At 37.7% G+C, this 19,068-nt stretch overlaps 1 protein-coding gene across 2 annotated transcripts in view; it reads left to right on the plus strand.

The window, feature by feature from the left end:
• Positions 1-19,068, plus strand: part of ksr2 (kinase suppressor of ras 2) — a 143,745-nt gene that overhangs the window by 91,204 nt on the left and 33,473 nt on the right. For both annotated transcript variants that reach the window (XM_067439495.1, XM_067439494.1), the window contains exons 12-16: positions 1,943-2,111; positions 5,760-5,801; positions 8,093-8,159; positions 15,772-15,820; positions 16,374-16,741. In XM_067439495.1, coding sequence (XP_067295596.1) covers positions 1,943-2,111; positions 5,760-5,801; positions 8,093-8,159; positions 15,772-15,820; positions 16,374-16,741 — 695 coding nt within the window. The remainder of the gene's footprint in view (positions 1-1,942; positions 2,112-5,759; positions 5,802-8,092; positions 8,160-15,771; positions 15,821-16,373; positions 16,742-19,068) is intronic.

Consider the following 19,068-nt stretch of genomic DNA (forward strand, 5'->3'; position numbering starts at 1 on the left):
AAGTATGCGATTTTGGATGCAGCCGGTAGGGATGGGGAAATGAAGCCTCATGAAGCAGTGAGGCGTTACCCTGACTGTTTCGGGAAAAGAGTTGAGGCGTCGCGAGTGTCAGGAACAGCGCCATCTGGCGCTTATTTAAAATAAAGCGGGCAGAAGCCTGTGGAAGATCGAAGCTCTGTCCGATAAAGCAATCACAACACACTACACCGTTTCAATGTGTACACATAAAAGCCTTACATTTTTGTGTTTAATTTGTCCATTAAATAAATTAATTTACCAATTAAAGTGTGACAATAAAATATAAATGAGCTATATATGTGATTCAAGAAGATCTAAAGTAGGCATACTCTCCACACACATAGTGAATAAGGCCATTGTGTAATATGATCATTAAATGTGCTTATGACACTTAGCAATGATAATGTTTGTGTACAGTGAATGACAGAAAAGTGATAAAGTTTTGAAATATTTGACATAGACATGAAAGCTGTTTTACAGCGTTGGGGCTGATCGTCTATTTCTTCTCTTAGACAGTAGTTTCCTATTTATTTATTTATTTATTTTTTAAAGCATACACACATTGAAAGCTATACACTCAAAATATTCCCAGATAGGGAAAGGCCATTACTCTTTTTTTCTTTATTCTAAATACAAACACCAACACCATATCCCCTAACACCAAATTACCTAAAAAAAAGCAAATGTTTTACCAAAAAAAAAGAGACAAATAAATAAATAGTGACAAATACATTTTGGTTATCTAAATGTAATTTTTGATTAACTTTTAAAGTACAGCACTCTCCTCACAAATACATCAACCAGACTGACTGAGCCAACAACTCGATCTGGAGTTCGAACCTTCTGAGACGCAAAGCGAAACGCGCACGTGATTGGACAGAAAGTGAGGCTTCATTTGTCATCGATCACGTGACTCTGGGAAACCAATACACACCCCGATACGGAGCTTCATTTGAAATGGTCTCGCATACGCAATACGCGCATCGAAGCTTCAGTGTCATACATAACATCACTAGCAGCCGGTGTGAAAACAAATCTTAAGGGCAGTTTACACGACACCACTTACAACTAAAAACGTAAAACTTTCTATGCATTTTGGCTGTTCATTGGTTGACAACGGCATTTTGGGGGCCTAAAAATGCACGTTTTTGAAAAGTTCTTGGATGTGAATCTGTGAAAACGAAGACATTATGGCAGCAGAATGCAGCATTTTTAGTCGCAGATCTGTGTGAATGGGGATCATTTCTCGTCTGTACACAGAAAACTCAAAGGAAAAACTTTTCCATTTTAAGCATGTTGTTGTGTAATCGTACCCTAAAACAGAACATACACATTACACTGTGTCGTTAGTAGATTACCTAAACCCTATTAACAACAGCTCTTAGAAACTCTATGCTAATTTGCGCTGCTCTTGGTAGATTGTGTTAGTCACAATGGAATTGAGCTGCTGCGTCTGTGTTCTTTTTTTTGAGCATTGTCAGTAGATCACCTAAAGAACATTCCATTCCCAATCAGCACTTTTATGAGATTGTGGTCTTACACTAATTTTTACCCTTTTTAGTATATCTGGCCCTTAATCAACACGAATAGTAAACAAAAATCTTCCCATTATGACTGACATAGCATAGACTAGGTATTTTCTCTTTTACTTTTTTGTTGTCTTATCAAATATACAAGCCACTCAGTCATGCTGGCTAATGATGCGTTCCTCTTTCTAACACAATGTTGGACAATGTAGCACAACTATCCGGTATTCAGCCCATGAGAGATCAGGTCTACAGCCGCCACATCCCTCCTTTTTGATTAATCTTTAACTGACCGTGAGAATGAAGCCAGGTTTACTGATGTCTGACCGTGCCAGTAATGAGCAAGGCGTAGGGAGTGTTTTTGTATGTTACGAAAGGTCTGTCTCTCTCTGTTTCAGGACCACATCCCTGTGCCATATCAGCCCGACTCCAGCAGCAACCCCTCCTCCACCACCTCCTCCACCCCTTCATCTCCTGCTCCCCCTCTGCCGCCCAGCGCAACGCCCCCGTCTCCTCTGCATCCTTCCCCACAGAGCGCCAGACAGCAGAAACAGTCCAACCTTACAGGTACCAACCCAAAACATAAGATGATTTTTTTTCCCCCACTGAATTTCAAATAATAACTGCTTAAAGGGTTAGTTCACCCAAATATGAAAATTATTTAATTAATTACTCACCCTCATGTCATTGGACACCTTCGTTCATCTTCGGAACACAAATGAAGATATTTTTGTTGAATGCTGATGGCTGAGAAAGGCTTCAGAAAGGCCTCCATTGGCATTCAGTACATTCCCAATCACAAGACCCATAAAAGGCACTAAAAACATCGAAACGATGTCCATCTCACTACAGTGGCTGTACAATACTTTTACGAAGCGTTGAGAATAGTTTTTGTGCGCAAAAAATCGAAATAATGGCTTTATCCGGCAAGTTATTGTCTTCCGTGTAGGTCTCGGACGTGAACTCACGCGATAGCGGCGCTCCTCCTCTTCTGGGTCATGTATTCGAATGGCAGAGCTGTGTCATATTCTCGCGCATGCGTCGAATTAACGTCAATAACTTGGTGGATAAAGTCGTTATTTTGATTTTTGTGTGCACAATAACTATTTTTGTCGCATTGTAAAAGTATTGTACAGCCACTGTATTGAGATGGACTTTGTTTCGATGTGTTTAGTGCCTTTTATGGGTCTTGTGAGTGGGTCAGTGTAAATGTACTGAATGCCAATGGAGGCCTATCTGAAGCCTTTCTCAGCCATCAGCTTTCAACAAAAATATCTTAATTTGTGTTCCAAAGATGAACGAAGGTGTCTTTAGGAGTAATTAATGAAATAATCTTTATTTTTGGGTGAACTAACCCTTTAAAGACAATGGTTAGAATTTTTGCATTTTTATTTAGTAAAACAAAAAACATTGCAAATTATTTCAGCATAACAATTTACGTTATCATTTGGATTTTATAATTAGGATTTAATTTATTTTTTGGGGGGGGGGGGGGGGGATTTCAAAGTTATATAACCTTTGCTGTTTGTGATTTTGAATCCCCCCCAAAAATGACTCCCTGTTTAGTGAGGGAGAAATCTGTGTGGTATCTTTAGTGGTGACAAATCTTCTACCATGACCTCATGGGATTGTAAAGTGTCTATCGTATGCACAAGTAGATCATTCAGGTACTTTCAGTATAATCTTTTATCAGTGCTGAGAATTTGGACATGCTTATTTTGTCACATACTGTTTTTCACCTACTATACAGTAGGGAAGTATGCAATTTCAGATGCAGTCATTGTCTTTGTGAGTCAGATTCTAACCTCTAACCATTTTGTGAATCTTTTGGAATGACTTCAAAAGAGTGATCATTTTTTTTCATTACTCATGCATCACTACCCATGCTGTGTTTGTTGTTGCGTTGCATGCAGGGAACACTAGTGTGCAGTTTAATATAGTTATACTGTATGGACACACACAAAGGCTGCATCCGAAATCGCATATTTCCCAGCTATATAGTAGGCAAAAAACAGTATGTGACAAAAAAAGCATGTCCGAGTTCACAGGAACTCATAAAAGAGTAGATAAAATGTACCTGGGTCACCTACTTCTTTCAGCAAAATTCTGAATTGTGCATATGATGGACATTTTACTATCCCATGAGGCCACAGGAGAAAGGCAGTGAAGCGACATAACTGATAGATCACATGATAATGACAACATAGCGAAGGTAGTACATCCTGATTACATTCTTACTATATAGAACATACCTTTTTAGTGGTTATATAGTAATTACTTATTAAAAATGAGTACCTACACAAGAGAGTAAAAAGCCAAGTTTTCTTTACTGTTGCCAATGGCAACTAGGCTTTAAAGGACAATTGGCACTGTACCGACAGACACCGACAATCACCAGATTACAGTTCATCACTTCTTAGACGTTCCACGACTTGATCTACGGGGATTCAGCATGTTCTTTTGGTGAAAACAAGCACCAACCAAAGGTGACAGATGTCAACAGGGACACACTCATCCGACAAAACCTGACAAAGTGTCTGCCGTTGTTGTCCGCCATTTGTCTATGCAGTGTGAATCGGCCTTAAATCGTTGCACTTTGGCCATTTTAGCATTTGCAATTATTTTAATCGTGGTCTATAGCCCTGCAAGCATAATTTGAGAATGAACCAAAGAATAGAAATTGAGCGTTCATATGACATCATAAATTGCTTATTTGATTCGTGATATGGAAATATGACCAGGAATATAAACATATATTTACGCTATTTACACTAACTCCGCCCACCGTTGTCTGGTTTGGCCAGACAAAATTACGGAAGATGTGGGGTTGTCAACAGCAGCTGTTGTCCCAATAAAGTGCCATCTATTTAATCATTTCATTAAATATAATAATTTACACTCTTATTATAGAATACTGTTTAATGTACAACAACAGTGAGGTGTCACCACTATTGAGTATAAATAGCATCTAACTACTATTTACATTTATTGCAAAGAAAATACTGCTTTATTTACATAGTGTACATAGAATCTATCGCTATTTACACTTAGTGCAACTTTCTGTAAATCTGCTTTGAAACGATATGTATTGTGACAAGTGCTATACAAGTAAATGTGGATTGAATTGAGTGTTTTTCATTTTAAAAAATCATAAAATGTTCTATTTATTTCCTGATTTAAATTAGACGGCACGTTTACATGCCCACCAATATGCTGATAATGGTTATTGAGATGACCCGTTGACCCAGTTTATATGCAAACTAACAACCCGCCAACGCAAGAAAACCGCGTTTACAAGACTTTATTAATAAATCAGGTTATTCCCTGGTAGTGACATCAAAGTGTAATCATTCGTGTAACTGTTATGTCAGCTGTGTTAAATAAAGCACTGAAAACCCAAGAGGATTTCAAAATGTCAGCAGGAAACTTACAGATTTATATTCTCCTCTCATGCAGTTGTGGATGTAGCATTTTGACTCTTTCACTCTTCATGAGATGAGAACACATTTTTATAATTTATTGTGTCAAGAAAGAATCAGAGTTTGCGATATATTTCCTCCTACCCCTATCGCGAAACGCTCGTGTAACCCCTTCTGTTCAGACCGGGACTCGAACCCGGGTCCGCCGGCATGAGAGTCGGATGCTCTAACAAGGAGGCTAAAGGCTGCAACCCCTATCGTCAGTCTCTAGAGCGTCTCTTGAGGTCAGAGGAGTGAGGTTTACTCTAGCAACTACTAGCTGGCCTCCGTTACACTCGTTCTGTCTGGATGCTCTTAAATCCACAGTAAGGACACATATCACATGTCACATATCACACATGTGCATTTAAAACAAACAAACCCAAAAAACAGATAAATATGTTATATGCCAGGCGAAATTAGAGTAAGGGGCAAAAATCTGTCGATCAAGGCATGGCATGGAAATTGCAGTAGTCTTTTCTTCCGGATAGTGAAACATATCCGAGTTAATGCGTTTGCATGACCACATTCATTGTTGGCTTATCAAGCATAAACGGTTAAGAAATGTATAAATGTGCTGATTAAATCCCAGATTTTGTGTGGTCTCAGACTTTTCTGTATCCTAAAAGGCATTTCTGTGTTCTCTTTGTAATAAACTGTGGTGAATTTTGCAGAGCAATAACACAAGACAATAATCATCTGGGGGTTTGTTGAATTTTATTGAATTCTGTCTGCTTCTCTCCTGTGCTCTTCTCAGCCTCTCATTTCTACAAATACAAGCAGCAGTTCATCTTCCCTGGTAAGTGTGTCATAATTGGTCATTACTCCTACCCATAATGCACCATGACATGCAGAGGCAAACTTTTTTGATGTCATTTTTATGCCATCTTTTCTTTGAGGTGCAACAAACCCTCTCCCTCTGTCTTTCTTTCCTCTTTCCTCTTCTTGCCGTCTCTTAACCAGCAATGCTGTATTCTATAATGATGGTTCTTTTAAAGGCGAGGTCGCCTGCGCCTCGCTGACAAATAAAGGCTGATAAGTGCCTGTATTCTGTGGGAGGCACTCAGCTCGCTGCATGTTTTTGATGAGCGTGTGGAGGGAGGAGAGCCATGATGTTGTTGGTAGCCTGATAGTTTGATGTAAAGGCAATTTCGCTGGTTTAATTCCAATGAAGAGGTAACCTATGTGAGCTACTGAGATCAGTCACAATGGTACCTTTAAGAAGGGAACATATGCACAGTTTTGTCTATTAGACATAATCATTAGTTTGTTTTTCAACTGAATGTATTTATTTTATCAAACACACAGTAAAAACAATACAATGAATAATAGCAAACAATAATAGCAATGAAAAGGTGCGGACACAGTAATATTGTGAAATATTAGTACAATTTAAAGTAACTGTTTCCTGTTTTAATATATATTAATATGTAATATATTGCCTCAGATGGCAAATCAGATTTTTTTCAACATTATAATTCTAGTCTTCAATGTTAGATGATCCTTCAGAAATCTTTCTAATATGCTGATTTGCTGCTCAAGAAATATACAGTATTATCAATGTTATCAACGGTGATCATTTTTTTTTCAGAATTCTTTGATGAACAGCTTTTATTTAAAATATAAAGATTATAAATGTCTTTACTCTCACTTTTTTTATTATTATTTCATTCATCCTTGTTAAATAAATGATTTTCAGTCAGGTCCACTTAAAGCTGCTGTCCGTAACTTTTTGTGTTCAAGATTTACAAAAATGATATAATGAGACAATATGAATCCATTTTCCAAACCTGTTTTTGTCTTACCCTGAATCATTATGGTACATATTGAGACAATATTTTAGAGTGGTCTGGTAGGAACCGCTGCGGAGGAGCACAGTCCCTGTGTGAGTCGCCCTATGTGTTCTGCACACTGTGCGATTTTTCAAAATCCTTTGCGAATTTTGCTCATCAGACTGTATGAACATGATCCCTGATGTAAGCCATGTCACACTGTAAGATCTCAGTTGTCATTAATGTCAGACTGTACGATAGTGAAGGCGTGCTAAAAACAGACGCGCGCAAGAAAACTCGTCCGGAGTTTGATATCATCAATGAATGACGCGTTCGGTGACGGTGAGCTGCATTACACGCGGGACTGAAATGCTGGCTACAAAGAAATCTCTAGCTCTCGTAAACTTGTCATAGTTTGTCTTGAAAAACCGAGATATTTGACGGTGGTCGTAGGAGGTCACGCTGCAGGGTTGTGTGGTAAATCTTCTGACACTGCCAGAATTTCATCTGCGGTAAAATTTGATCGCAGCGCTCATTAATCAGCTGCCGGTGAACATGTCAAACTACCGACCAAAGACGTCAGATTTTAGCCTAGGATCAGAGGAATCTTTTAGGATTTGCTAAATTTGTCTCAGACGGCCAAATCGTTGGCAAAATCGCACAGTGTGCACCCGGCTTTAGACATAAAAAGAGATAAGTAGCTCCGGCTGCAATGTTCTTCCGCAAGACGCGTGCAGTTGTGTTTATTAACTACTAGAGCGCAAAAAGTTACGGACTGCAGCTTAAGTCAAAAACACCATAGACAAACCTTTAGTCAACTTTTTATTAACATATTTGGCAAAATTTACATTTGGCATTATGGCTCTGTTCTAAATTCCCCATCCTTTTCATGAGCTCCATGAAAAGCCAAGACAGGGCACAGCAGCAGCTTCTGGGGACAACCTCACATTTTTTTTAAACTGGGAGGGCATTATAAGTCCCCCATCGAGAACGGAGCATGCATCAATGGTAACAGAATGACATTGATTAAGTTAAACACAGTTTAATGAGGAGCTGGGGTGGAGGTGGTTTGCAAAGCAGCATGCATGCAGGGAGCAGGGAGACTGAACTAAAGCTATGCTTAAGTAAGGCGCCCAGTTTAGGAGTTGCCAAATGAGTGCATAGGAATCAGATCAGCTGATATGGGCAGAGTTGGAATTTTTCCATTCAGCTGATAGCGGAGCTTTACTTGGCCTATATAAAATACTCTCTTTTACAAATCTTGGTATTTATGGTATCTCTACTTCGTGACTTATCTCTTAACTCTTTCTCTTTGTAGATGTGGCCCCTGAGGTTCCCCCCAGGGCCCCTCAAGTCATTCTACACCCTGTTCTGTCTGAGCCTGGGTAAGTGTGTGTGTATGTGTTTATATGTGTATGTGAGTTTATGTTGATTTGACATTTTAGGATTTTAGCATTTAAACTAGTGCTGTCAATCAATTACATTTATTTATTTTTTTTATATATTTTTACATTGTAATAATTTCACAGTTACTCTCCAAATTAATGTAGAAACAACTTAAAGACAGTATATTTTAAATGTGTTGTAATGGCATCTTTTTATGAATGAAGGCCAGTATCAATGATACTAACAATGCTACTGATATCTCTATGAATTTTTAAAAACATTAATAATAGACTTTCAGCATTACAGAAAATTAAAAACTATCATTTTCACCATTTAATAGGCTTTAAAAAAATGTTTTTTTCATTTAAGTCAACTTAAAACAATCTTCACATAATAAATGCTATATTTACCTGTGGCCTTCATATTCAGAAACTGAATATAGTTATCAAACACTACAGTCTTAACTGCATAATTTATAAATGGAATATGTATTAATCCTTATTAATTGTCTTTGTTACTTTTGTTCTTTGATTAACTTTAATGACAGACACCACAGAATCTGGTTTATTAGACTGCTGGCACTTTAAGATCCCCCGCTGCCAAACATTATTGGGATCTTACGCGCTGTCACACGCTTCTCATTTTCTCAAACTAAGTTCATTTAAGATGTTATTTAAATCATTCAGGAGTGCTCTTATGAACACCCAACAAAACAGGCATTTTGGCAAAATTATGTGTAATTGTTGTTCAAGCGAGAAAGGGAACTGGATCCTTGCACGTTGTCTGTGTGCGCGATACTGGCACGAGTCTTTCTGTACATCAAGTGTGTGTCACATAGACAGGCCATTCACAGACATTTGTGTCGTGCTTGAATGGTTTAAAAGCATTTGCATAAATAAGAGCGTGAACATATAATGTAACGCTAGCCAAATTATGATGGAAAAACGAATGCTATGTTAAATATTTATAACCGTTAAACCGAAAAAGAAAAAAAATTATTGCATGTGTTAACGTGCTAATTTTGACAGTAATAATTTTAACATGATGACATCAGTCTGCCTGTGTAGAGCATTCAAAATCAGCCTGAGGACGTAGACAGCAAGAGTAGAGTCATGTTTTAAATGATATACTATACACTATGCACATATACTGTGTACTATGTACTCAATCATGAAGTGTATACATTTTAGCTATTTTGTCATCCAACACATGAGTCTAATTGCCCCTCCGCTACATAATTTGGATTAATCTCTGTAACACTTTAGTAAATGATAATTATTTATCATTAGCCTGAACTAACAATAAGCAATTTATACATTTGTTACAGTATTAATTATTTTTTGTTAACATTTTAGCTAAGGTCCATTAAATATTAACAGATAACTTTTGAGTTTAGTAATGTATTAGAACATGTTGAAATAAACATTTACTAAGATTAATAATGCTTCAGAAGTATTTTTGATGTTCATGTTCATGTCTAATGTTAAGACATGGAACCTTATTGTAATATAAAATGTTACTGTGGTCTTTTGTTAATGCTGGTGTATACACTCACCTTAAGGATTATTAGGAACACCTGTTCAGTTTCTCATTAATGCAATTATCTAATCAACCAATCACATGGCAGTTGCTTCAATGCATTTAGGGGTGTGGTCCTGTCAAGACAATCTCCTGAACTCCAAACTGAATGTCAGAATGGGAAAGAAAGGTGATTTAAAGGCACAATATGTAATGTTTCAGCATTAAAAATATAAAAGATCACTATATCTATGTTATATATTTTTTAAAGTTGTGTGTTTACATTATCCCGACAGTTCCAATTAACTTCTAAATCCAGAGAAATTAATATTTTAATTCGAAGACACGGACCGTGTCTTTATTTCCGTTATGTCGCCCGTCTTTCACGTCATATCCACGTTTGCGTCTTGCTTCCTGCGGAACTCGGCGGAACCGCCAAACTCAAAGAGGATCACTGACAGTATAAGGGGAACACCCGTATAAAAAAGTCTGTATGATAATGGATCATGACTACTCTTTGCCTGTACGTTTTGCCAGCTCAACAAAGCGCAAACGTACGGGTGAAAAAAAATGACCCGAGAAGATTTTGGGACAGTAGAAGAAGCAAGAGACGTGTAAACCTTGGAGAAGCCTTTGAAAGATGGCGAAATCTTCGTGACAAGCTCGGACTGCAGAGAGATATGCTGATCTCGCTTTCGTTTTAATAAACAGGTAATTTAAGTAACCATTCAGCTAACATAATAATCATATAATCATAACATGCTGTATGTTTGCATATTGCATAGCGATCTTGACCACATTGAGACGCGTTTAGCTGAATACGTATAACATTACATTTTGTATTGCATCGGCTTTTCAAACAGGCGGATTCTGTGTTTTTGGAGACTGAAACTGAGACTTTTTAAAACTGATTCAAAAGTATATTTCTATCCGTATATTTGGTGAGACGATGATGTCATGTGTAAAACGCAGATGGACTAGCTATTATTGGTTTTATATGTAGCTGGAGAAAGTAACGTTAGCTTCATAAGGTAATATGCCACTATCTTGGTCAATTAATATAAGGTGACCGTCACTTTTATCATATGTTAATACTAGCTACATATAATATCGATTTAATAATGATCTACTTATTCATATATCTCTGAGTTCCAAAATAAATGTTTATTAGAATGATTGATGAACGTGGGGAGCGACACAGCGCGTGTTCCAATAAACAACGTATTGCTGGTCCTGGTTCTCTCATTTACTGTTTTATGTTGGTAATGATAAACTAAATTGAAATGTATTTCCTTATTGAACAGTTGATATACAGAATGTTCGACAATCGCGGATGCCATGTCAACATATCTATAATTTGAGTAACTCAAATTATGATGCACGGTTAATATGTCAACATAGCCTACCAACTTATAGGTATGTTGACATAGCGACCGCCCGCACAACATTCTGTCTCACACATTAGCTAATGTTACTGATAAGTTTGTTAAGTAACGGTAGCTCGCTGCTATTTCATTAGATTGGCATTACATAACGTGAAAAGCCGTAACTAAACTTAACAATTATAGAGATGTAATATAACAATTACCTTGTCAGTGAACATGTTTTCTGCTGGAGATGCCAGATTCGCTGGTTGACAGTGGCAATAATGACAACAACTCCCATGAGCCCACGCACTTTCCCGACGTCATTAAAGTACGTCTGTTGTTATTATTTTGAATGAGTGACCCCTAGTGGCCAAAAGTTGCATACTGCACGTTTAAGCAATTTTGAGCGTGACATGGTTGTTGGTGCCAGACGGGCCGGTCTGAGTATTTCACAATCTGCTCAGTTACTGGGATTTTCACGCACAACCATTTCTAGGGTTTACAAAGAATGATGGGAAAAACATCCAGTATGTGGCAGTCCTGTGGATGAAAATTTCTTGTTAATGCTAGAGGTCAGAGGAGAATGGGCCAACGGTTACCCCTCATCTCCACTACAATAGGAAAAAGAGGCTACAATTTGCACAAGCTCACCAAAATTGGACAGTTGAAGACTGGAAAAATGTTGCCTGGTCTGATGAGTCTCGATTTCTGTTCAGACATTCAGATGGTAGAGTCAGAATTCGGCGTAAACAGAATGAGAACATGGATCCATCATGCCTTGTTACCAATGTGCAGGCTGGTGGTGGTGGTGTAATGGTGTGGGGGATGTTTTCTTGGCACACTTTAGGCCCCTTAGTGCCAATTGGGCATCGTTTAAATGCCACGGCCTACCTGAGCATTGTTTCTGAGCATATTTATCCCTTTATGACCACCATTTACTCTTCCTCTGATGGCTAATTCCATCAGGATAATGCACCATGTCACAAAGCTCGAATAATTTCAAATTGGTTTCTTGAACATGACAATGAGTTCACTGTACTAAAATGGCCCCCACACTCACCAGATCTCAACCCAATAGAGCATCTTTGGCATGTGGTAGAACAGGAGCTTCGTGCCCTGGATGTGCATCCCACAAATCTCCATCAACTGCAAGATGCTATCCTATCAATATGGGCCAACATTTCTAAAGAATGCTTTAAGCACCTTGTTGAATCAATGCCATGTAGAATTAAGGCAGTTCTGAAGGTGAAAGGGGGTCAAACACAGTATTAGTATGGTGTTCCTAATAGACATGTGCCGATTTTCGATAATGCGATTTATCACGATAATGAATATGCACGATATTGTTATCGTGGGCACTTTAAAATATCGTAAATAATAATTTAACAATTTATATATTTTTTTATAATGCACTCAAGAATACTTTGCCCATCAACCGTATAAATGCTCAACACCGCTGTATTCTGCATCAAAGGGAAGCGCTCAGATATAAACAAGCCCAACGTGCGTTTGCACATGACTGAACCGGTGAAGAAGACGCGCTGCTGAAGTGCCGCTCAGTGACAGCAGAGGGCGCTGATGAACTGCAGAATGCTGCGATTAGCCCGGAAACCCGCAAACAAAAGAAACCGCGTGTAGTTTTTAAAACAGCCATTCGTTTTTTGTAATCTCAATGTTGTTCATCACAGCACCAAATACTTAATACTTAAAGACTTAATAGGCTATTTATTTTCAAACAAACATTTTTATGTTTTAATCTGGACTACAACATGCCCTAACAACTAGAACTGTTCTAATTTTTTGTTATTGTTCAGAAAAACTTTGAGACATACGACTTAATTATTACCAAATTGACAATGAAAAATACTTATAAAGAATTAATTATTCTAAGTAATGTTAATTTCTTAGTTACTGTTTAATAACATTACAATCAAAATCAAAATAACCTTTTTAATGGACCTAAGATAAAACTAACAATGGTTAGTATTTCTTAACTAACATTACCAAAAACATTATACTCTCTGTACCAAATGTAATCTTAATTAATGCAATAAATAATGAGACCTTATTGCAATTTGTTAGCCTACCTGTTGTTCTTTATAGCCTAATTCTTTTGCACGTTAATCTGTTTGAAAATTGTACTTTTACAGCTCTGAAAAATATCAAGAGACCACTTAACATTGATTTCTCATTGTTTCTCAATGTTAAGTGGTCTCTTGATTTTTTTTCCAGAGCTGTATATATTTTTGGTGCACTATTGTATTTAAACATTCAGTTATTTTTGTTATTACAAATATAGTTCTTAAAGCTGTTATGCTATGGCAACACTTTTTTTTGCAACTTATTTCAATATTGTGATAATATCGTATATCGTGATAAAACTTCAGCAATTAATCGCAACATGAAAAATTGATATCGGCACATGCCTTGTTCCTAATAATCCTTTAGGTGAGTGTATATATTCTGGTCATGCATTGATTCTGGCAAAAAACAAGTTTTGGGGAACAAGATTTGTTCACTATCAAACCTAAAACAGTCTAGATGAGCAAAATCAAAAGCTAAAAAGGGCTCTAATTATCTCTGGTTTTATTTAACCTAACAGTGTGCTATGGAGGTCACATGTTAACCAGCTTCTGTTCATTCTGAATGCAAAATTAGTAGCATAAAAGGTAATTACTGTATAGATTATGTTGCTTTTTTGCCTCTTTAGATCAAACACTGTAAAAAGTGGAATTATTATTATTTTTGTCACTTATAAAGACATGGCAAAACCATTTAACATTGTTTATTAATATACAAAAGTGTCTGAAATGTCATGTTCTGCCCTGTACTGTCTGTGTGCATATTTAGAGCGATGTCCAGTGAAAGGCCACAGACATGTCAGACAGTTACGCCACGGCTTGTGCCTATTTGTGGCAGATATGGGCATCTTAGATTACAGAATTATTAGAGCAAAAATATTTGTGGTGCAATAGTTGATGTGACTGAAGACAAGACCACACACACACACACACACACACACACACACACACACACACACACACACACACACACACACACACACACACACACACACACACACACACACACACACACACACACACACACACACACACACACACACACACACACACACACACACATACACACACACACACAATTTCATCAAAAAAAGAGTGGGGCTTGAGTTCACGCTACAGCAATGATGTCAACCATATCTGTGTATGTTTTGGAAAACATTTTTAATAAACGAAATCAAGATGCAAAAACTTCAAAATATCAAAATATACATATAAAAAAACTGCATTTCAGATTCTGTAGTGCTTTGACAGTATTATGGGGTATCGTAATGCAGCCGGACAGAGTTGTTTGACATAGCTGTAGAGTGCAATTGTTTACAGTCATGTAAACATAAATGCCCTGACAGATCTTCCGGCACTGTCCTCCCATATTTTTCAACTCAAACAAGGGTCAAAGGCGTATTAACAGACACATTTCTTATCACAGACAAGTGTGTGCGTCAGTTCGCTAAAGCGTGCTATATAAATGAACTTGCCTTGCCTTACATCGGTTAGGCCGGAGACACACTGTAAGCATGCCGTGAGCGTCTCGGCTGCGTGGCGTGTCCGTTTTTATTTCGGCTCCCACGTTAACCAGTTAGCGCTTGCATACTGCCTGCGTCAGCCGCGCGGAAAACCCGTGCATGCTTCAAATAGAAGAGGCGTCTATTTTTCACGCGACACGCGAGCGTGTTGGAAGCGTTTCTAGGCAAAATAGCATAGGAAAAGATGTTTATATGCCATTTTGACACGAATACATATTAATAAATGACATTTTCATGTTTGAAAGTCTTTAGGGTAACATAAATGCAGATATAGGCCTATTTGTAAATTAAAAACAACATAATTATCGATTTTGAAATATTAAACCTGTCAATACTGAACAAAATATTCTGTAGCCTATTTTGCCGTCAATACCATATACAGTATATGTATGGTCAATAGGCAATATATTTATATTTAACATGAAGTATAGGGCTTCCCAGCAGCAGCACCGCCGCGTCAGACACGCTTCTGGTCTGCAAAGACAGAGAAAACGCCAGGCAGCCGCCCCGCGACTGACACGCAGCAGAAACGCCATGCTTGCAGTGTGTCTCCGGCCTTACACTTACCCCCTAAACTTGAACCGGGGTCATCGGCATGGGAGGTGGGCGTGCTAACTAAGACGCTAAAGACTGCAGCTGCTAGCGCGCCTCTTGAGGCCAGGGAAATGTGGTCCATCTACACTGAAACAGAACCCCAGATTTTTTTAAACTCAATCTGGGTCTGCAGCATTTCCAAAAGTCTCAGTTTTCGAGGGTTGAAACCGTAACGAGTTATGGCCTCTAAAACGGAAACGCACTAGTGTACACAGGGTCTTAGTCTTCTGGGTTTTGACATCATCCCTGCACCACTCTATTTTCAGCTTAGCTATATGTGAGGTTACCTTACATTTAGGATGCTAACTAAAGCTGGCTAATCTGTAAAGGCTTTATGAACCACTTGTGTAGAAACTAAAAATACGAAAATGAGCAAGCAGAATTTTTTATGTGATGCTTTCAGGTGGCGTTAAGTAAACATTGGATTTTAATTAGATTATAGGTCTTTGAGAATGAAACATTGGTTCATTCTGCTGAGGTAAATGACCCTCCCTGTGCAAACACATTTTCTGTTTTCTCTTCACACAGTACCAAAGTGAGTCCCTTGCTACAAATTGAGGTTGAGCCAACATCTGATGTGAGTCATCCTTCTTCTTTATCAAATGTGTACAATCCTGTGCTAAAACCTGAATACAAACGCTCTTAAAAATAAAGGTTATTTATTGGCAATACACCCATGGAATATTTCTATTGCACAAAAGGTTCTTTATAGTGAAACAGGGTCTTTAGATTATTAGAATGTTCTTCACAGTAAACTAAAAAAGAACAGAAAGGTTCTTTGGGGAACCAAAAATAGTTATTCTATGGCCATGCTTTAAAAACTCCCTTTAAGAACCTTTATATTTAAGAGTTGTAAGATTCCATCCATCCATCCATCCATCCATCCATCCATCCATCCATCCATCCATCCACATATCCATTGCTCTATCATATGTCTGTTTATCTATCTATCTATCTATCTATCTATCTATCTATCTATCTATCTATCTATCTATCTATCTATCTATCTATCTATCTATCTATCTATCTATCTATCTATCTATCTATCTATCTATCTATCTATCTATCTATCTATCTATCTATCTATCTATCTATCTATCTATCTATCTATCTATCTATCTATCTATCAGAACGAGGAAGGCAATGATGAGGCCGAGGGCTCAGCGGACGAGTTTGAGGAGATGAATCTCTCCCTCTTGTCTGCACGAAACTTCCCACGTAAGGCCAGCCAGACCAGCATCTTCCTGCAAGAGTGGGACATTCCCATGGAGCAGCTGGAGATCGGAGAGCTGATTGGGAAAGGCCGGTTTGGACAGGTCTACCATGGACGCTGGCACGGAGAAGTGGCCATACGACTAATTGACATTGAAAGGGACAATGAAGAACAGCTAAAAGCATTTAAAAGAGAGGTGATGGCATACAGGAACACGCGTCATATAAACGTGGTCCTGTTCATGGGCGCGTGTTTGAGACCCCCTCATCTGGCCATCATCACCAGGTAGGCTTGAACAGAATTCGAGCGACCACAGCTCAATATTTCCGGGGCCTGACTATATCTTAGTGGGAAATTGAGTCACTTTTCCTGATCTTCTCTAATCAGCATGACCTCATAGCTTGCATTAGTTGCTGCTTTCAGCCTAATAGGAAATGACATGTCATTGTCCACCAATGTAAACATAAGTGGCTAAATTTTTTAATGTTCTTCTCAGGATTCTCAGAAGGCATGTGTGCGTAGGTATGGAGAAAGCTATGAAAAACAAGTGCTACTTTAGCATACGTCTGAACAGGAGATGGCCATTATTATTTCCTTCCTCCTGCCACATAAATAGGTGCTTCCTGTTTGTTTGTATGCTAACGGATGCTGAGATGCATGGCCACAGCCAATAAAATATATATTTTTTCATATCCCAAATTCTACAATTGAAGTGTGGTAATCATTTTTGATACCATTGAAACTTTATAATCCTCATCATCAACTTCAATATCACAAAAAACTTATAAAAAAACTTTTTTATTTTACTTAACTTACTGAAGACAAGTAAATGGTTATAAATGAACAAAGAAACTAATTACAAGAAATAGAACAAAAATAGAATAGAACAAACACACAAATTAAATGAAACTATTCAAAAAACTGCAAGCAATGAATAATACTTAGCCTACTACATAAATTGTATAAAGTAATTAAATATACAAAAACACTACATAGTTACAGTGCAGCTCAAATATATATTCTTATTACAAAAGAGATTCAGAAATTCAGAGCAGTGAGGGATTTTCTTTGTATTTTTGGTTTGATTAACATTTATGACACAAACAACAGCAAGTACAGTATATTAGGCTGCTTTCACTTTAAGACCGAATGCACTAATCTAATATACTGATACACGTGTTCTTTCAGCTGTTGGTTCACTTAAGATGAGTGTTCACGAGGCTACAAGCAAAGATGGGCATTATGACACATAAGTGTGTGTATTTGACCATTTAAGCCCATTTGGTGGCCAAAAGAACTCTGTTCAGTACTCACATGCTCTATGAGCAGCAGCTTCTTGTGCACGTGTCTCTCAGACAATCCGTGCATATACCAAAATGCATACTCTTTTGCTTCTTATTCCACTTCAACGATTTAAAATTAAATCACAGCAATGTTTAAAAGAGCATTCAAGGGATAAGCTTTTGTTGATGGCGCAGCACAGCATCACGTGAGCGTAAACAAAATATAGACGGTATTTCTACATGTTTGCCGGCTGACAAATTTCTACCAGTTTATTGTGTTGAACAGTATATCGCCCACCCCTAGTCTTGACCATGTCTTCATGCCTAAATGCATTGAGTTGCTGCCATGTGATTGGCTGATTATATATTTGTGTTAATAAGCGATTGTTCAGGTGTACCTAATAGAGTTGTGCAGGTATGACATCACTTTGATGGCCAAAACTCTGAAACAAGTTAGAATTTTAGCACTTCTAGTTCCATCGTCCCAAAGTTAATGGGTTTTTGAATGGGATTTTGATTAAATGGCTGAAATAAGGCCACCAAAGCAGTTAGTCTGCTGAAAATGCCTTGGTGTGGGCGCTTGAGAGCATTTTGGTAGCCCTTTTTGGTAGTTTTTTTTTTCTCTTTCAGTTGAGACACTTTGCTTGCTATGAAACGGAATATCCTCGGAAGTGTTACTAGGGTCTCATTTCACAGATAGTTGGTTTCTGTTTTGTTTCTAAAAAAATGCAGATATAATGTAAAGTATTTGCTTTGGCTCTTGTTTTTTTAAATATATATTTTTTCCGTTATTATGCTTCTTGTTGTCATCTGTTGATGTTGTACAAGCAGATTGTGGTGGTTGGTCACTCAACACTTGAGCGCAGAATAGATGCTCAGCGATTCGTTATGTTCTTAAAATGGAAAACAATTAGGAAAAGTACGCCGTCCACGTGAAAAAACGCTTTGGTGGACACTAGGGATACAACAATACAGTCCACGGTTCAATACATACCTCGGTTTTTAATCACGGTTTTTGGTTCAGTTTGTTTTTTGCTATTCTATTCGTAGGCGATAGAAACAGAAAGTATATTTAATTATAGTTAAAGTATAAACTATAAGTAGTCATTTAAGTATAAAATAAAATTGTAGGCAAAAATTAAAACGACAGTCTTCAATATACAATATACATTGACTGAAAGCTAATGTATATACTTTATTCAAGAGCAGAGAGTGATTTTTCTCTTTGTTTTTAGTTGTTTTATTAACATAATTTTAGAACTGTCCCTTTAAGGACAAGTGTTCACAATCACTAGGCTGCGTTGCTAAGACCTGCTGGCATCTCATATA

Source organism: Pseudorasbora parva, chromosome 3 (assembly GCF_024679245.1).
Source record: "Pseudorasbora parva isolate DD20220531a chromosome 3, ASM2467924v1, whole genome shotgun sequence".
Lineage (NCBI taxonomy): Eukaryota > Metazoa > Chordata > Actinopteri > Cypriniformes > Gobionidae > Pseudorasbora > Pseudorasbora parva.